Source organism: Dasypus novemcinctus, chromosome X (assembly GCF_030445035.2).
Source record: "Dasypus novemcinctus isolate mDasNov1 chromosome X, mDasNov1.1.hap2, whole genome shotgun sequence".
NCBI classification, from domain to species: Eukaryota; Metazoa; Chordata; class Mammalia; order Cingulata; family Dasypodidae; genus Dasypus; species Dasypus novemcinctus.
In genome coordinates this window covers 78,442,639-78,463,428 of record NC_080704.1, presented here as the reverse complement: position 1 = coordinate 78,463,428, position 20,790 = coordinate 78,442,639, and the positions used below count along the sequence as shown (strand labels likewise).

At 38.3% G+C, this 20,790-nt stretch overlaps 1 protein-coding gene and 1 non-coding gene across 2 annotated transcripts in view; both read left to right on the top strand.

The window, feature by feature from the left end:
- Nucleotides 1-20,790, top strand: part of TEX11 (testis expressed 11) — a 546,877-nt gene that overhangs the window by 89,584 nt on the left and 436,503 nt on the right. Inside the window, exons 6-8 of the mRNA XM_058291673.2 lie at nt 7,441-7,521; nt 7,613-7,732; nt 10,001-10,081. Coding sequence (XP_058147656.1) covers nt 7,441-7,521; nt 7,613-7,732; nt 10,001-10,081 — 282 coding nt within the window. The remainder of the gene's footprint in view (nt 1-7,440; nt 7,522-7,612; nt 7,733-10,000; nt 10,082-20,790) is intronic.
- LOC111765217 (U6 spliceosomal RNA) lies at nt 481-587 on the top strand. The gene has a single exon (XR_002797622.1). It is a non-coding gene; the product is annotated as a U6 spliceosomal RNA (small nuclear RNA).

The following is a 20,790-nucleotide window of genomic DNA, read 5'->3' as shown; positions in this document are numbered from 1 at the left end:
AAGACAGCATATAGTTGGGTTATTCTTTTTTAATCCATTCTGACAGTCTGCCTTTTGAATGGAGCGTTTAATCTATTTACACTTAAAGTCACTCCTTATATTGCAGGACTTTCTTCTGCCATTTTGCTGAAACCTTGTAGGTATGGAGCAAGTGCTCAACCACTGAGCCACATCAGCTCCCCAAGTTGGTTTTTTGTTTGTTTCTTTTATTTTAGGAGGCACCTGGAACCGAAACTGAGACCTCCCATGTGGGAAGTGGGCACTCAACTGCTTGAGCCACATCCACTCCCCTGTTAATATCTAGTTTTATATTTATTTGATTTTTTTGTGGTGTACAAAATTGAGTGTTTTATCTTGTATATCTGGATATCTTTTTCACATATTTTCCTTGTGGTTATCATGAGATTAAAATTTATGCTAAATATGTTAACAGTCTGTTTTGGTTTGATGCCAACCTGACTTCAATAGCCTCCATACTCCATGCTTGCTTCGGCAGCACATATACCAAAATTGGAATGATATAGAGAAGATTAGCATGGTCCCTGCGCAAGGATGACACACAAATTCGTGAAGCATTCCATATTTTTATGTGTGTTGACTAAATTTACAAATAAACTTGTTTATCTAACTGTCAAACCTAAAAAAAAAAGCTTCCATACCCCACGTTCTTTGTACTTGTTAGCCCCTATGTCTTTGTACATTGTATGTCCAAAGCCATAAATTTCTCATTACTTTTTATGCATTTCATTTTAGCACCTGTAGTAAGTTAAGAAGTGAGTTATATACCAAAAATACAATGTAATACTGGCATTTGTAATGACCTAAATGGATGTCTTTATGTCTCTTTATGTCTTTATGCTGTTTTGAACCATTATATAATGTCCTTTCCTTTCATTCTGACGAACTCAATTATTTTTTTAATTATCTTTTTATAGAGTTAATAGATCACACAAAATGTTACATTAAAAAACATAAGAGGTTCCCATATACTGCACTCCCCACCCTTACCCCATCAATTTTTTAAATTGTATTTTTTTGAAGATGCATAGATCACAAAAAATGCTACATTCAAAAATTATAAGAGGTTCCCATATACCCCCCACCCCCCACCCTCACTCCACTCCTCCCACATCAACAACCTCTTTCATCATTGTGGCACATTCATTGCATTTGGTGAATACATTTTGGAGCACTGCTGCACCACATGGAAAATAGTGTACATTGTAATTTACACTCTCTCCCAGTGCATTCAGTGGGTTATGGCACGATATATAATGTCCAGCATCTGTCCCTGCAATATCATTTAGGACAATTTCAAGTCCCGAAAAAGCCCCACATCACATCTCTTCTTCCCTCTCCCTGCCCTCAGCAACTACCATGGCCACTTTTTCCACATCAATGCTACAATTTCTTCCATTACTAGTCAAAATAATTCCATAGTAGGATATCAGTAAGTCCATTCAAATCCATATTTTATTCCTCCATCCTGTGGAACCTGGGGTGGTTATGTCCACTCCACCTCTATATCGACAGGGGCTTAGATTCCACATGGATGATGGATACAGTTCTCCTGCTTGCAGTTGTAGGCACTCTCGGTTCCCTGGTGTGGTAGTTGACCATCTTCACCTCCCTGTTAGCTGACCTGGGTAAGTCCAACAAACCAGAGGGTAGGAGTTGCAACAGTGCTGAGGCTCAGGGCCCAGCTGGCACATGGACAGTCCAGAGATTCAAGTCTCCTGAGTATACACCAACCCCAGCACCAACCACAGGTTCAGTAAAAGTGACAGAAGAGGCACGTGTAGAAAGGTCACATCTCAGTCCAACTCCATCATACTCAGGAACACAAATTCCAAAGTAGGGTGCACTGACATGGCACTGAACTCCAGAGCCATCTGCCAAGACCATAGAACCTGTGGGTCTCCATAGCCCTCAGGAGAATGAGTACCTAGGGTTGTATCTACTTTGACTGTCTCTGTGGTCCTGCTGAGGCATGCATAAGCCTGACCCCTCTGATGACCTCCTGACTCTTTTTTGAAGACTCTTAGGCATATAAACTCATTTGTCTTTGCCATTTCCCCCTTTTATTCAAGGTCAAAAAGCATTTTTAAACACATGATCCTACATGTAGACTGAGATATTCTGCTGCTCTGAGTTGAATTTGGTGAATACTCTCTTTAGTCTTGTTTGTAGGGGAAGTCTAGTGATGAAGCACTCCTTCAGCTTTTGTTCATCTATGAATGTTATAATCTCTACCTCCTTTTTGAAAGGAAGTCTTGCCAAATATAAAATTCTTGTTAGCAGTTGTTTTCTTTCAGCATATTAAGTAATTCAACCCATTCCTCTTCTTGCCTCCATGCTGCTTACTGATGAGAAATCAGCATTCTATCTCATTGGAGCTCCCTTGTACATAGCACATATCTTTTCTCTTGAATCTTTCAGAACTCTCCTTGTGTTTGCATTTGATAGCGTGGTCAGTATATGGCAGGGTGTGTTTTTCTTAATTTTTATCCTGCTTGGTGTTCTCTGGGTTTCTGGAATGTGCATATCCACATCTTCTGCTAAGTTTGGGAAGGTTTCTGTCATTATTTCTTTGAATATTCATTTTGGCCCTTTTTCTGTTTGTTCTCCTTCTCAGGCTCCCATAGTGCATATATTGGTATGCTTGGTGGTATCCTAGAGGTGTTTTTGTCTATTTTTGCCCTTTATAATTCCTTTTTCTTTCTGCTCCTCACCTTGACTCATTTTAATTTTCTTGTCTTTGAATTTGTTGTTTCTTCGTCTACCAGGTTCAATATGCTGTTGAAACCCTCCTGAGAATTTTTCATTTCAGTTCTTTTGGTCTTCAACTCCAGAAGTTTTGTTTGCTTCCTTTTTTAAATTTCTATCTTCTTGCTAAGATTCTCATATTGCTCATTCATTGTTTTCCTGATATTCTTTAGTTCTTCATCTGTATTTTCTTTCATTTCCTTGAGCACTTTTAAGATCATTTCTTTAAACTCTAGTGTGTCTTCTGTTCTTCTTTGACGTTTTCTGAATTTTTATCCTATTCCTTTGGATGGGCCATCATATCTTGTTTCTTTGTTTGCCTTGTTCTCTTCTGTTGCAGACTGTACATCTTAATATTTTAAAATTTTAACTGGATTTATTCCTTGAGATATGTTTCTAGGTTTTGTAAGCTGCTAGTGATAAGATAGAGTTTTTCTTGTGCTTGCAACTCTCTTATCTGGAAGGTCTGCTCAAGGCGAACATAGTTTACAGGGTTCTCCTCATCTTTTCTGGGCCTGTGTCTTGTCCTGGGCTTGTGCTTATTAGTTTTTTTGGAGTTCCCCTGTTTACAGGAGTTGAATGTCCCATCTATTTCCCTGGAGACAGACCTCCCTCTCCTGGGTGTTTAAAGCAGAAAACCCTTTTCCCCAGATTGTCCACCACGATAGTTCTTGAACCTCTTCATTGTCTCAAGCTGCTCTTGCCTGGAGGGCAAATTCTCGGGAGGGTGCTATGATAGAGAGAACTTTCCCAGCCAAAACAGGGTCAGGGACCCACAAAGAGGGCACAGACCATCTCCAAAGTACCCTGGGGAATGGAACAGGAAGGGTGCTAAAAGCTTCTTCCATGGCTCCCCCAAAGCTGAGCTTTCTTGACCTGGCCAACAAATGCAGCCCTTTAACTAACTGTCCCACATAGCCCTGAGGAAGTGTAGCATATCAAAATATCGTCCACCACCACCTTTTCAAGGGTGGGTTGGAACAATGGCAATCTATGGAGTTGGCCTTCAGTGATCCAAAGTTGCTAATAAAAAACCCTGATTAGTGATCATCCATGTATTACCTTGGCCTTGTAAAAGAGGATTTTTTATGTCCCTTTCCATCACCAGCAAGCTAACCAGAGGCTGTACCCCATGGCAGCCTGCCATGGGAGTGAGCGGTGGACACCCATAACCATAGTGTGCAGAAAGCAATTTACTGTTCTTTATCATAATTTACCAACCTCTTCTGCTCTTCCCTGGATATGCTATACAGTGTTCTTCTGTTCTTGGGAGTTTCAAAATTATTGGTTCAGATAGTTCTTACCTGTTTAATAGTTATTCTGGTGGAAGTACTGAATCCTGGAACTCTGTATTCCACCATCTTACCTCAGTCCTTGTCTGGACCATGTTTAACTTTTTGAGGAACTTCCAAACTGTTTTCCACAGTGGCTGCACAATTTTATGATTCCACAAACCATACATGAGTGTTTCAATTTCTCTGCATCTTCCTCAACAGTTATTTTTCAATTTTTAAAAAATAATAGTCATCCTAGTGGGTATGAAATGGCATCTCATTTGTAGTTTGATTTTCATTTCTCTTGATGACTAATGACGTTGAACATCTTTTCATGTGCTTATTGGACATTTAAATGTCATCTTTGGAGAAATGTCTATTCAAGTGTTTTGCTCATTTCTTAATTGGGTTGTTTGTCTTTTTGTTTTTGAGTTGTGAGAGTTACTTGTAAATTCTGGATATTAACTAAACCCTTGTCAGTTATATGGTTAGCAATCATTTTCTTCAAGTCTGTAGGTACTTTTAATTTTCTTGATAATGTCATTTGATATACAAAAGTTTTAAATTTTGATGAAGTCCTATTTATCTGATTTTCTTTGGTTGCTTGTCCTTTTGGTGTCCTAAGAAATTGTTGCCAAACTCAAGGTCATGAAGATTTTACTTTCTGTTATCTTCTAAGAGTTGTATGGTTTTGGCCCATATATTTAGATTAGTGATCCATGTTGGTGTAATTTTTGTGTGTGGTTGATGTAGTGGTCCAATTTCATTCTTTTGCATGTAGAAATCCAGTTTTCCCAGCACTATTTTTGAGGAGACTATTATTTCTCCATTGAATGGACTTGATGCCCCTTTCAAAAATCAATTGGTCATAGACATATGGACCAATATATTTTTAAAATATTTCCTCAGAAGGTGTGTTTTCAGTTCCATTAATTTTTTTATTGTTGCTCATCTTAAGACTATTTCTATAAAATTACAGATTTCAGAACTGAACACAGAATGTAATAAATGCATATGATTACTTTTTAAAATAGGTTTACATTGACCATGAGGTACAGTGGTGCTCAAAGAGGTATTCACCAAGTGCAATGAATGTTTCATGATGATGGAGGAGGTTGTTGTTATGGGTAGAGGAGTGGGGTGAGGGGGATGGGGGGTATATGGGGACCTCATATTTTTTTAATGTAACATTAAAAAAACAATTAAAATTTAAAAATTTAAAATAAATAAATAAATAAAGGAAAAGGAAAAAAATAGGTTTAAAAATTTTTTAAAGATGTGCATATCATACAAAATATTACATTAAAAAATATAAGAGGATCCCATATACCCCTATTCCCCACCCCCCCATTCCTCCCACATCACCAAATTCTTTCATCAGTGTGGCACATTCATTGCATTTGATGAATACATTTTGCAGCACTGCTACACAGCATGGATTATAGTTTACATCGTAGTTTACACTCTTTCCCAGTCCATTCAGTGGGTGTATTAGTCAGCCAAAGGCATTCTAATGCAAAATACCAGAAATTGGTTGGTTTTTATAAAGGGTAGTTATTTGGGGTAGGAGCTTACAGATACCAGGCCATAAAGAATAAGTTACTTCCCTCACCAAAGTCTGCTTTCACGTATTGGAGCAAGATGGCTGCTGATGTCTGCAAAGGGTCAGGCTTCCTGGGTTCCTATGGGCTCAGCTCCTCTCTTTTCTCCACAAGGTCAGCTGTAGACTATCAGGTGAATGGCTCTGCCTCTCTCCCTGGGGTTTCTGCCATGTCTAAGGAGCCGTCTATTCCTCTGTGTTCTTCTCTTGGCTCAGTTCCTCTCTTCTCAGGGCTTGCTACTCTTTCTCCTGTGTGCTGACATCCTGGGGCTCCAGCTTAAGACTTCAGCATCAAACTCCAACATCAAAACTCCAACATCAGAAACCCTCAACTCTGTCCTTTGTCATGCCTAAAGATGTGGCCCAATCAAAGCCCCAATCATAACTTAATCATGCCCAGGTACAGACCAGATTACAAACATAATCCAATGTCTATTTTTAGAATTCATAACCATATCAAACTGCTACAGTGGGTTATGGCAGGATATATGATGTCCTGTCCTGCATCTGTCACTGCAGTATCATTCAGGACAACTCCAAGTGCTGAAAATGCCCCCATATCACACCTCTTCTTCCCTTTCTCTGCCCTGTGCAACTCCCAGGGCCACTGTCTCCACAATAATGATATACTTTCTTCCATTGCTAGAGTCACAATAATTCTCTAGTAGAATACCAGTAAGTCTACTCGAATCCATATTTTATTCCTCCACCCTGAGGACCCTGATATGGCGATGCCAACTCCGCCTCTAACTTGAGAGGGGCCTAGATCCCATATGGCTGATGGATGGAAATCTCCTGCTTGCAGTTGTAGACTCTCTCGGTTTCCTGGTGTGGTGGTTGACCATCCTCACCTCCCTGTTAGTTGACATGGGCATGTCCAACAAACTGGAGAGTAGGTGCTGCAACTCTACTGAGGCTCAGGCCGCAGCCAGCACACAGTCAGTCCAGAGATTCAAGTCTCCCGAGTATACACCAACCCAGCATCAACCACAGGTTCAGTAAAAGTGACAGAAGAGGCATGTGTAGGGAGGTCACATCTCAGACCAACTCCATCACACTAAGGAGCACAAATACCACAGTAGGGCCCACTGTAAAGGCACTGAACTCCAAAGTCATCTGTCATGACCGGTTGTAATAAATGCCTGTGGCTACTTTTAAAAAAATAATTCTTTTTTTAAATATTTATTTTCCCCTCCCCTACCCCTCCCTGCTGTTTTTGCTGTCTGTATTCATTTGCTGTGTAATCTTCTGTATCTATTTCTCTTTCTGTCTTCTCTTCTTATCTTTCTCCTCTAGGATTCAGGGATTTTATCCTGGAGACCTCTGATGTGGAGAGAGGTTTCCCCGTCAATTGTGCTACCTCAGTTCCTGGTCTCTACTATGCTTCACTTTGACTCTTCCCTTTATCTCTCTTTTGTTGTGTCCTCATCTTGCTGGGTGGCTCACTTGCGCAGGCACTGGCTCACCATGCGGGCACTCATGTGGGCACTTGGCTCACCTCGCAGGAACTCGAGAGGGCACTCAGCTTACCACATGGGCACTGGCTCACTGCATAGGAATGCTTTCTCTTCTCCTTTTTCACCAGGAGGTCCCAAGGATTGAACCTGGGTCCTCCCTCCCATTTGGTAGCCAGAGGCCTTATCACTTGAGCCACATCCATTTCCCCTTATTTCCTGTGCATTTTACCACTGAATATGGACAGAGGATTAAATATTTTCTCCAATACCTGGTCATATAATAAATAATCATTTAGGGTGCTGTGTGAAATTTTGAAACTATTATGTGACTTCTGTCTTCTAGATGAATATGAAGACTGGAAAAGGATGGGTAGATGTTGGAAATGCTGTGATTGCTGATGAATTTTTTCAAGCTGCCATTGCTGTAAGTTGCCATTAATTTTCAGCTGTAGCAATTATTAGTAACAGCTGTGGTTATTCTAATCATTATGTTAAATTGTGGTTTTATTTTCCAGAGTCTGGAGCAATTATATGTCAAATTAATGCAGAGGAGCTCCACTGAGACCCACTTGACCATGCAGAAGATTGCTGTGGAGAAAGATCTTTTTAAAGTGCTTTCTTATCAGGCTGAGGCAGTAGGTATCATAGTTACCAGGAACTCACAGTGGGGTATTTTGTATATGTAAATACAAAAGTGATGCAAGGTAATCTATCAGAAGAAAGTCACTCTATTCCTCCATTCTGGGGACCCTGGGATGGTGAAGTCCACTCCACCGCTAGATCAAGAGGGGGCTTAGATTACACATGATATTCTACTATAAAACTATTGTGACTAGTAATAGAAGAAATTGTAGCATTGAGGAGGAGAAAATGACCACATTAGTTGCTGAGGGCAGGGAGAGGGAAGAAGAGATGTGATGTGGGGGCATTTTAGGACTTGGAGTTGTCCTAAATGATATTGCAGGGTCAGATGCTGGACTTTATATATCCTGCCTTAACCTACTGAATGTATTGGGGAAGAGTGTGAACTACAGGGTAAACTCTTACCTATGTGGTGCGGCAGTGCTCGAGAATGTGTTCACCAAGTATGATGTGTGTGCCATAATGATGGAGGAGGTTGTTGGTGTGGGGGGAGTGGGGTAGGGGGTGGGGGGAACCTCTTATATTTTTTAATCTAACATTTTTTTGTGATGTATATATCCTTACAAAAATGATGGTGTGGGGTGGTAGGGAGCAGGGTATATGGGAACCTCTTATGTTTATGTTTTTTTAATGTTTTTTAATGTAATGTTCTTTGTGATCTATTAACTTTAATTTAAAAAGTGTAAAAAAATAAAATTAAATTTAAAAAAAGAAGAACGTCAGCTATCATGGCCTTGTATGATATTATATTTGACTTTTAAAAATCTCCTTATATTTCAAGGTGACATTACTAATGGTGATTTATTTTGTAATTTCTCATAATTGAGATTTGACTTATTGAAGCTCTTTTGTTTGCAATTTATTTTCTCCTTTAATAACAAAATCTAGTATTAAAGCCTTGGAGGATGGGATTTATTCAGAAAGATAGCAAGTTTAATATTCAGCAGGAAGTTATAGGAGAAAACTAAAGAAGCTACCTTCTTCCATTCATCATCTTTTTTCCTGTTGTATTCTTTGCTTATCTAAAACATAAGAATATTTGATGCCATATAAGAAAAAGAAAAGAAAATAACAAACATAGGGATTTTTCCCTAGAAAATACCTTATAGAATTCTTTTTTAGTATGTGTACATTTCTTCATACAGGGTTCCCATACATTACCCCACCACCAATACCTTGCATTGTTGTGAAACAACTGGTACAAACTATGAAAGAACACCATCAAAACCTTACTGCTAACTATAGCCAATATCTTATATTTGGTATATTTTCCCCCAACCCACCTGGTTAATGACAACCCTGTATTAGTATTATATACTTGTTATAGTTCATTAGAGAATGTTCTCATGTTTGTTCTGTTAACCACAATCCATCTTCCACCACAGGATTCATTGTGTTATACCGTGCCATGCTTTGTACAGTCCATTGAAAGTGTACACTCAGTAGCTCTCATTTTCATCAGAGTTGTGCTGTTATCACTCTAGTCAATTTTAGAACATTTTGATTATATCAAAAGGAAAAATCTCATATCCCCTTACAACCTCCTTTTTTCCCCCGTGGTTTTGTTTTCTTTTAAACACAGGTAAATTGTCACATGGCTCTTCTGCAAATACTTAAATAATATGTGTGATTGTTTTGTTGTCTTCATTCTTTGGGGTGTTCAGTCATAGAATGGTAAAGCTAAAAGGAATTGTAGAGATAATCTGGTACAGTCTGTTAATTTTATAGATGAGGAAAATGAAACCACGTGAGAGTTTAAAGTTCAAGGTTACACATAATACAATGAGAAATTATCTCTTTTGGCTCCAAGATGGGATTGTATTAAGCTGCCTTTCATAGAGGCTATTCACCGCAATTCAGACTATGAGGTTATTTTTAGCTCTTTTTAGAACAAATCACTACTGTTTAATTCCTCTAATGTGATAAATAGAAGAGCTATTTAAATTAGAGAAGCTTGTATTAGACATGGCATTAAATCATTATATAGATCATTATATCATAACATAAGGTTGTATACCAGTTTCAGTATTTCCAGGAAAAGTAAATGATTCCTACTCATTTAACATCAACTCTGTTGGCAGATATTCTTACAACTTAACCCTGTATTTTGAGCTGGCTATTTGTTTAGGTAGAGCAACTAGCATTGCTAAAAGATTAGTAACAAAATAAGACATTTCAACACTTGTTAAAAATAGTGACTTGGAGATGAATAGCTCGTCATTTCATTTTAACCAATTGTTGACATTCTTTTGCTTTCTCAGGCGATTGCTCAAGGGGATTTTCAAAGAGCATCTACATGTGTACTACGCTGTAAAGATATGTTGATGAGATTACCAAGAATGGTGAGTGAAGTCTTTGTATTTATTTTCCAAGAGTTTGAATATATGCTATATCATGTTTTAGGAACAATCACTTTTACATTATACAATCATTTGCAGATTCTATTTGAGTTCACTTCCACTTATTTAGTTGATCTCTGTCTTGGTTTGCTAAAGGCTACCATTGCAAAATTCCCAGGAATGGGTTGGCTTTTATAAAAGGAATTTGTTAGGGTAAAAGCTTGCAGTTCTGAGGCTGAGAAAATGTCCAAATCAAGGCATCGTCAGAGATGTGTCATCAAAGTCAGCTGCTGGTACAGTGTCAAGACTCCTGCCACATGACAAGGCAGAATGCCGGCTAGTCTCTGCTGAGGTCTTTGCCTTCCCCTCCAGGTTCACTCTCTCCTCAGCCTCAGCTGTGGGCAATCATGCATATGGTTCTGCTCTCCCTGGGCCTCATCTCTTCAGCCTGGGGCTGATTCCAGCCCCCTGCTTCTCTCTTAGGGGTTCTCTGTCTTTCTGTGACTGCGGGCGATCCTGGAGTCCTCTCTCACACGGCAGGGTAAAATGGCAGCTCCCTTTCTATGTGTGTGTCTGCGTGTTTCTCCCATTTATAAAGGACTCCAGCAAGTGGGCCCAGATCCACCCTGGACAACATCTCACTGAAGTACTCCAATCAAAGGCCTTCAACTGAATTCAGTACAATCAAAGGGTCCCACATCCACAGGAATGGGCCAATTTAAGAACATAATTTTCTGGGATCCACATAAAAGACTCAACCAACACAACCTTTGAAATATTTTGCTTTCTTTGTTCTTTACCAGAAAGGACATTTGAAAGTGTTATTTCTTAAAATTTCTTTGCTTTCCCTCTTGTTATCGAATGATTTTGCTAATATTTCTTCTATATTTCATGCTACATGATGAAAAAAAGAAAACTAGGCTTTATTCCCTTTCTGACGAAGTTGACAAGTTAATCATGTCACTTGGAATTGGGATTTGGGAGTTTGAGAGAATTGATAGGGTAAAACCACTTCTCAAACTGAATCTCATCAGCATTCCTAAATTGATAATTTTTTGCTTTTTTACTTCATCTTCCTTTTCCATTCTTTCTCCCCTAATTCAGTTCCCATGCCTACCTCAGTTGTTCCTATCCCTGAGGAAATTGATAACAGAGATAGATTTGGATCCTAGGGAGAGTGTTCCCAGGGTTCCATAAATTGTACCTACTTGTGAGATTGGTTTTACGTTTGCCCCCAATTCTGTATTATAATGTATATTGTATAAAACATATAGTATATAATATTATGTATATTATATAATGTTATAATGTAGAATAATGTATAATTTAATTTAGCCAGCATTTATATATTGCCTACTTTGTGCCAGGTACACTCTAATAGGCTTTTCAAGTTTATAAAAAAGTTGTAAGAATAATACAAAGAATTCTTGTGTACTCTTTGCTAGAAACCTCATTCAAGTTTCCTAATAATGTCCTCTATAGAAAACACGTTCAATCTAGGTTTGCACCCAGTCCCTAGTCTCCTTCAAACTGAAACACTTCTTCAGTCTTTCCTTGACTTTCATGACCCTGGCAGTTTTGAAGATTACAGGCCAATCATCTTGTTGAACATCCCTTAATTTGGATTTGTCCAGAGTTTCTACATGATTAGACAAGATTGTGAATTTGGGGCCAGAATATCACAGAAGTGATTCTATGATCTCCTTATGGCTTCTTACTTGGTGGCATACAGGATTGATTTACCTTATTAGTGGTGGTGTTAACTTTGATTTCTCAAATAAGATGGTGTCTGCTTTGATTCTCCACTGTAATGTTAAGTATTTTTCCCTTTGTTATTAATAAGTATTTTGTGAGGAGTTAATTTGAGATTATGTAAAATTACTTGTTTTAGCATTCATTGATATTTCTTGCCAAAATTATTTCTATGGTGTTTGTCAAGTGACTGCTTTTCTAATTCCATTCTTCCTGTATTTATTAGTTGGTATTCTGGTATAAGGAGGTTTTCCCTTCTTCCCATTTAGTTATTCATTTATTTATTTATATTAGTATGGAATCAATGGGTTATATCTGTTACTGTCCTTTTTTCTTTTTTAAATTTTTTTATTAGATAAGGTGTAGATTTATAGAAAACTCATGCATGAAATACAGAGTTACTGTATACAACCCTATTATTAACTCCTTGTATTAGTGTGGTACATTTGCTGCAATTGATGAGAGAACATTTTTATAAATGTACTATTAAATATAGTCCATGGTTTAGGGTTCACTATTTGTGTTGTAAAGTCCCATGGATATATTTTTAAAAATTTTATTCTAGAAACATATATACAACTTAAAATTTCCCCTTTTAACCACATTCAAATGTGCATTTCAGTGCTACAAAGTACATCCACACTGTTGGACTACCATCACCAAGATATTTCCTTCATTCCAAATAGAAAATCTGCACGATTTAAGCATTAACTCCTCATAACTCTGGTAACCTATATTCTAGTTTTTTGCTCTGAATTTCCTTGTTCTAATTATTTCTTATTAATGACATTATGTAATATTTGTTCTTTTGTATCTGGCTTATTTCACTCAGCATGATGTCTCAAAGGCTCATCCATGTTGTTGACTGTATCAGAATTTCATTCCTTTTTATTGCTAAATAATATTCCATTGTGTATATACCACATTTTATCTGTTCATCAGCTGATGGACTCTTGGATTACTTCCATCTTTTGGCCATTGTGAATAATGCCGCTATGAACATGGGAGTGCAAATGTATGTTTGAGTCCCTGTTTTCAATTCTTTTGTGTATATACCTAGAATTGGGATTGCCAGGTCATATGGTAATTCTATATTTAACTCTCTAAGGAATCTCCAAACTGTCTTCCAAGGTAGCTGCACAATTTTAAATTTTCAGTAGCAATGAGTGAATGTTCCTATTTCTTCATATCTTCTCCAACACTTAATTTTTCTTAATAGTAGCCTTTCTAGTGGGTGGGTGTGAAATGGTATCTCTTCAGGATTTGGATTTCCATTATCCTAATGGTTAATGAGATTGAGCATCTTTCCATGGAATTCTGGCCATCTTTGAAGAGATGTCTGTTCAAGTCTTTGCCCATTTTTTTAGACGTCAATATTTTCATTTATTTTCAGAATTAAAAGAGTTTGAAGAAGCTGTCCACCTGGTCTGTTAAAATTAATCCACATTTTCTGGATGCATATTTAAGATGGGGAAATTGTTATATGGAATATGGTCATGATGCAGCTACCAAGAAAGCACAGAAGGACTTTCTGAAAGCATTGCATTTTTTAAAAAAGATTTATTTTTTATTTATTTCTCTCCCCTCCCCCCAGTTGTCTGTTCTGTGTCCATTTGCTGTGTGTTCTTCTGTGACTGCTTCTATTCTTATCAGCAGCACCGGGAATCTGTGTTTCTTTCTTTGTTGCATCATCTTGTTGTGTCAGCTCTCCGTGTGTGTGGCGCCATTCTTGGGCAGGCTGCACTTTCTTTTGTGCTGGGTGGCTCTCCTTATGGGGTGCACTCCTTAGCATTGCATTTTTTTTTTCTAATTACAAATTAGATGGTAATTTCTTTTCTTTTTTTTTTCTTTTTTTTTATTGACTTTGTAATAATATTACATTAAAAATATATATGTGAGGTCCCATTCAACCCCACCCCCCCACCCCCCCTCTCCCCCCCCCAGCAACACTCGTTCCCATCATCATGACACATCAATTGGATTTGGTAAGTACATCTTTGGGCACCTCTGCACCTCATAGACAATGGTTCACATCATGGCCCATACTCTCCTCCATTCCATCCAGTGGGCCCTGTGAGGATTTACAATGTCCGGTGATTACCTCTGAAGCACCATCCAGGGCATTTTAATCCAATATACAGAAAAGCCAGAATTAGTTTAGGCTATAATTTGTAGGTGATATTATATGACACCATTTTAGGCTATGAAAGTACCTTTTCAATAAGGCAAAGAATATATGTGGCTCTTTACTAGGATTGGAGTAAATGTGATTTTTCTAGTTATGAAAAAATTTTCCTTTCCCCTATTTTTAATATCCAGAGTAGTATTAGAAACAGGTTCAGGGAACCTGCCTGGATGAGCCTGGTACCTGGTATACTATTCAGATGAAATAAAAATATTTCTTATTAGAAATAAATATAAATAATAAAAAATATTTTTTATTACAGAAGTTGTGAGCTTACAAAACAATCGTGCAGGGAAGCGGATTTGGCCCAGTGGTTAGGGCATCTGTCTACCACATGGGAGGTCCGCGGTTCAAACCCCAGGCCTCCTTGACTCATGTGCAGCTGGCCCATGCACAGTGCTGATGCACACAAGGAGTGCCCTGCCACGCAGGGGTGTCCCTGCGCTGGAGAGCCCCACACGCAAGGAGTGCGCCCCGTAAGGAGAGCCGCCCAGCACAAAAGAAATTGCAGCCTGCCTAAGAATGGCGCCACACACACGGAGAGCTGACACAACAAGATGATGCAACAAAAAGAAACACAGATTCCCGTGCCGCTGATAACAGAAGCGGACAAAGAACACGCAGCAAATGGACACAGAGAACAGACAACCAGGCGGGGGGGGCAAGGGGAGAGAAATAAATAAATAAATCTTTAGGAAAAAACAACAAACAAACAGTCATGCATAATGTGCAGAATTCCCAAATATCACCTCTCCACCAACACCTTGCATTGTTGTAGAATATTTGATACAGATTATGAAAGAAAAAGCATCAGAATATTACCGTAGTCCATATCTTACATTTGGTGTATTTTTTTCAGTACACTCCCTATTAACAACACGTATTGGTATTGTACATTTGCTTTAGTTCATGAGAGAATGCTGTCATCTACCACATGGTTCACTGTGTGATATAATCCATCCAAACTGTACACTCAGTGGCTTTCAGTTTTATCACAGAGTTGTGTAGGCATCACCTCAGTAAATTTTTGAATGTTTTCCTTAATTCAGTAGAAAAACTCCCATATCCCCCTATGATTGACTCTTAGTATTGATATAGATACTTCTTTGACATTGATGCAAAATATTACAATATTGCTATTAACTGTGGTACATAAATTACATTAATTGTATTTTTCCCATGTAACACCTATTCTTACCACCTTGTTATAGTGGCATACATTTGTTCTAGTTCATAGAACATTCTTGTATTTCTACTATTTACCACAATCCTCACCCATCACAGGGTTCATTATGTTATGCTGTCCTTAGATTATTCTCTAGCTTTCTTTCAAGTGACATTTATGTCCCTAAAATACCGCTTTTAACCACAATCACATTTATAAATCAGGTGTGTTAGTTATATTCACTATAATGTGTTACCATCAACTCTATCCATTTCCACAATTTTCAGTCAAGCTAATTTAAAATTCTACATACATTAAGCATCAATACCTCTTCTCAGCCCTCATCTTAAATCCTAGTAAGCAATACTCTAAATTTTAACTGCATGTGTTTATTCTTCATATTTAATTCATACTGGTGAGACCATACAATATTTGTCCTTTTGGGTCTGGCTTATTTCACTCAGCATAATGTCCTCAGTGTTTGTCCATGTTGTCATATATTTCCAATTTCATTTCTTCTTACAGCAGCATGGTATTCCATCATATGTATATACCATATTTTGTTTATCCATTCATCTGTGGATGGACACTTGGGTTGTTTCCATCTTTTGGCAGTTGTGAGTAAGCTGCTATAAACATCTGTGTGCAGATGTCTGTTTGTGTCCCTGTTTTCAGTTCAACTGGATCTATTCCTAGTAGAGGGATTGATGGATTATTCAACATTTCCCTATTTATTTTCCTGAGGAACCATGAAACTATCTTCCACAGAGGCTGCACCTATCCGCTACAGTGAAGGAGTGTTCCTATTTCTCTACGTTTTCTCCAGCACTTGTAGTTTTCTGTATTTTTAATAATTCATTCTGTGAAGTGTGAGATGATATCTCATTGTAGGTTTTTTTTTTCTCATTGTAGTTTTGATTTGCATTTCTCTAATAGCTAGTGATATCGAACACTTTTTTTCATGTGCTTTTTCGCCATTGTATTTTCTCTTTGGAGAAATGTCTAAATTTTTTGTCAATTTTTAATTGGATTGCTTGCCCTTTTATTGTTTAGTTGTATGATTTCCTTATATATCATGGAAATCAAACCCTTATTGTATATGTGGTTTCCAAATATTTTCTCCCATTTTGTAGGATGCTTTTTCACCTTCTTTACAAAGTTCTTTGAAGCACAAAAGTTTTTAAGTTTGAGGAAGTCCCATTTATCCTTTTTTTTTTCTTTTGTTGCTTGTGCTTTGGGTGTAAGGTTTAAGAAACTATCATCTACCACCAGGTTTTGAATATGTTTCCCTACATTTTATTCTAGGAATTTTATGGTTGTAGCTCTTACATTTAGGTCTTTGATACATTTTGAGTTAAATTTTGTATAAGGTATAAGACAGGGGGCCTTTTTCACTCTTTTGCATATGGATATCCAGTTCTCCCAGAACCAGTTATTGAATACACTGTTCTGGCCAAGCTGGGTAGGCTTGACAACCTTGTCAAAAATCACTTGATCATAGATGTGTCTGTTTGTGAACAATCAGTTTGGTTACATTGGTCTATGTGTCTATCTTTATGCCAGTACCGTGTTGTTTTTACCACTGTAGCTAGGTAATATGATTTAAAGTCTGGAAGTGGGAGTCCTCCAACTTTATTCTTCCTTTTAAAGATGTTTCTGGCTATTCCGGGCCACTTACCTTTCCATATAAATTTGATAATTGGCTTTTTCAGTTCTTTAAAAAAATACTGGAGGAATTTTTATCAAAATTGCATTGAATATGTAAATCACTTTGGATAAAATTGACACCATAACGATAGTTAGTCTTCCGATCCTTGAACACGAATATCTTTCTACTTATTTAGGTTTTCTTTGATTACTTTTAGCAATGAATTTTCTAAAATAGGTCCTTTATGTCCTTGGTGAGATTTATTCCTAAATATTTGATTTTTTTAGTTGTTTTTGTAAGTGGATTTTTTTTACCTGACTTCCTCCTCATATTGTTCATTACTAGTGTATAGAAACACTACTGATTTTGCGAAGTAATCTTATATCCTGCCACTCTGCGGAACTTGTTTATTAGCTCTACTAGGTTTGTTGTAGATTCTTTAGGACTTTCTAGGTATAAGATCATATCATCTGCGAATAACAAAAATTGTACTTTTTCCTTTCCTATTTGGATGCCTTTTATTTCTTTTTCTTGCCTGATTACTTAGCTAGAACTTATATTGAACAACACGGGTGATAGTGGGTATCCTTGTCTTGTTCCTGCTCTCAGTGGGAAAGCTTTCATTCTTTCATGATTGAGTACAATGTTAGTTGTGGGTTTATCCTATATTTCTTTATCATGTTGAAAAAGTTTCCTTCATTCCCATCTTTTGGAGTGTTTTTATCAAGAAAGGATACTGTAATTTTGTCAAGTGCCTTTTCTGCATGAGTCAAAATGATCATGTGATTTTTTCCTCTTTGACATATTAATGTGATATATTACACCAATTGATTTCCTTGTGTTGAACCACTCTTGCATGCCTATAAGAAGTAAAAAGTAGAGTTAACATACCAGAAAGTGCAATACAGTAGTACTAGAATTTGTAATTATCCACATAGTTACCTTTATTGGGGGTCCTTATTTCTTTTTCTTTTTTAAAATTTTCTTTTATTATTTATTATTTACTTATTTATTTTTTTATTTTTTAATGTTACATTAAAAAAATATGAGGTCCCCATATACCCCCCACCCCCTCACCCCATGCCTCCCACATCAACAACCTCCTCCATCATCACGGGACATTCATTGCACTTGGTGAATACATCTCTGAGCACTGCTGCACCACATGGTCAATGGTCCACTTTACAGTTTACACTCTCCCCCAGTCCACCCAGTGGGCCATGGGAGGACATACAATGTCCAGTAACTGTCCCCCAGGACAACTCCAAGTCCTGAAAATGCCCCCACATCACATCTTTTCTTCCCACTCCCTACTCTCAGCAGCTACCATGGCCACTTTCTCCACATCAATGCTACATTTTCTTCGATTACTAATCACAATAGTTCATGAATAGAATACCAGTAAGTCCACTCTAACCCATACTCTATTCCTCCATCTTGTGGACCCTGGGATGGTTATGTCCACTCCACATCTATATCGAGAGGGGGCTTAGATTCCACATGGGTGATGGATAAAATTCTCCTGCTTGCAATTGTAGGCACTCTTGGATCCCTGGTGTGGTGGTTGACCTTCTTTACCTCCCTGTTAGCTGGCTGGGTTAAGTCCAATTAACCAGAGCATAGGATTCGCAGGTCTGTTGAGGCTCAGTGCCTGGCTATCACATGGACAGTCCAAAGAGTCAGGTCCCTTGAGTATACACTAAACCCCAGTGCCAACCACAGGTCCAGTAAAAGTAACAGGAGAGGCTTGTGAACAAAGATCACATCTCTGTTCAACTCCATCACACTCAGGAACACAAACTCCAAAGTAGGGCCAACTGACATGGCACTGAATTCCAGCATCATCTGCCATGACCGTAGAACCTGTGGGTCTCTGTCGCCCTCAGGAGAACCAGTACCTATGTTTCTATCTACTTTGGCTGTCTCTGGTACCCTGCTGAGGTGTGTGTAAGCATTACCCCTCTGATGACCTCCCGGCTCATTTTTGGAGGCTCATAGCCACATAAACTCACTTGTCCTTTCCATTTCCCCCTTTTTATCCAAAGTCAAAAAGCAGTTTTTAATACCTGATATTACATGTAGGCTGAGATAGTCTGCTGGTCTGAGGTGATCTCTTTGTTCATGGACTTTTTGTAGTTACATCATCAGCTGGTGCTTGGTAGTAATCCCTCGATGCCAGGGAGGCTCATCCCTGGGAGTCATGTCCCATGCCGGGGGGAAGGCAATGCATCTACATGCTGAGTTTGGCTTAGAGAGTGGCCACCTTTGAGCAACATGGCTCTCAGGAGGCAACTCTTAGGCACCCCACAGCTATAGGCATAGTTCATATTTCAGGCACATGGGCTCATAATCAGAGCCATCAGTATCGAGGGCTCATCATTGGACCATCCATCTTTATTGGTCTTTGCCATTGCACTTGGGGGATTGTTGTTGTTGCATTGGGGAATGTGATAGAGCTCCCCTGGTCAGGAAGTTAGCACTCTCTCATCTGTCATTTCCAACTGAAACCACTATGAAAATATCCAAACCTTTCTATGTACCCTATATACATGCCCTGGAGAACTCCCTCCCTACTGTGTGTCCCCCACTAATGACAACCCACACAAGTACTCCTCCCCCACCATAGTTGAACCTCTCTGTAGTCCAAAACTTCTTCAGAAAGGAAGCCCAATATATTGCCAGGTTCCTTTAATAGAAAGATGGAATATAGTGATGGGTTTAAAAGTTAGATACAGAATACATAGAAATTTAGAAAAATTAAATAAAGGAAAAATAAATTGGGGTATCAAAAAAATGAAAAAAATGAAAAAGCTTTGTTTTTGACATTTTGCCTTTCATCACTGCTACAGATGTTGCCCTGTATGTACAGGGGCAAGGCAATTTCTTCCATTTCTTCCTCAGTGTCTACCTCCTTTCTTTCTTTTTTTTCCCTAATTATTAAGTTTCTCTTGACATAAGTTTTAGGTCACAGTAATTCACATATACAATATATGGTACTCCCACATATCCAACATCAAACCCTTTGTCCCTTAACCAACAGTGATCTTTTTACATGTTTATATTGTATTTACTGCAACTAATGTACAGATATTGAAACGATAGCTTTCAAACATGGTTCCATTTATGTTTTATATTTTAGACTATACAATTTAAAAAATTTTTAGTTATCTTATTTTTACATTACGGTTTACATTTTAGCCTATAGACTTTTATACATTTTTGGTGTAATTTAACATGACGTATATCCATTATGGCATGATCTTGTGGAACACTTCCATTGCCCCACAGTTACACTGATTCCATGTATTCAAAACCTCTTTCCCCCTCCCCTCAGGGCCCACCATGACAGTCAATCTTCATTACTTGAGGGACCATATTCAAAGATACTTGCAAAAATGTTGAGGGCTTCATATATTTGACTGCCCTAACCCATTAGGAACCACCTATTCTCTCAAGAGATACTATTTCCTCTGTTTGAGAACATCAGTCATACCCAGGATGTGGGCATCCCTTCACTCTCATTGTATGGGTCTCCACCCAATGATATATTCCACCTTGACAAAGTGAGCACTCACACACTCCCCAGAAGCTTGCCCTATGTCAGACGCTCCCGCCTTAAGCGTCCCAAACAGGCAACCTTCCATATTACATTCTCTAAAGAGTTTTCTCTGCACCACATTTTCAAACACATACCTGGCAATCTCCTATGATCAAATGTTCCCCTCACCGTCTTCCCAATTTCTTGGTCAATCTGACCCATCCTCCCATCCCAAGCACCCCTAAAGCCCACATAGCCCCACCCAAAGTTATCCCTATGCTCCCATTTTAGCCCTTCCCCGTACAAATACTTACCTTCAGGTTATCATAGATTTCACCCAAGTAGCTGTCAGTTCACAACCTTCCTCTACCCTCCAACTACCTTAAAGTTTATCATCCAGTCTCTAGCTCTCTGAGACACCTTG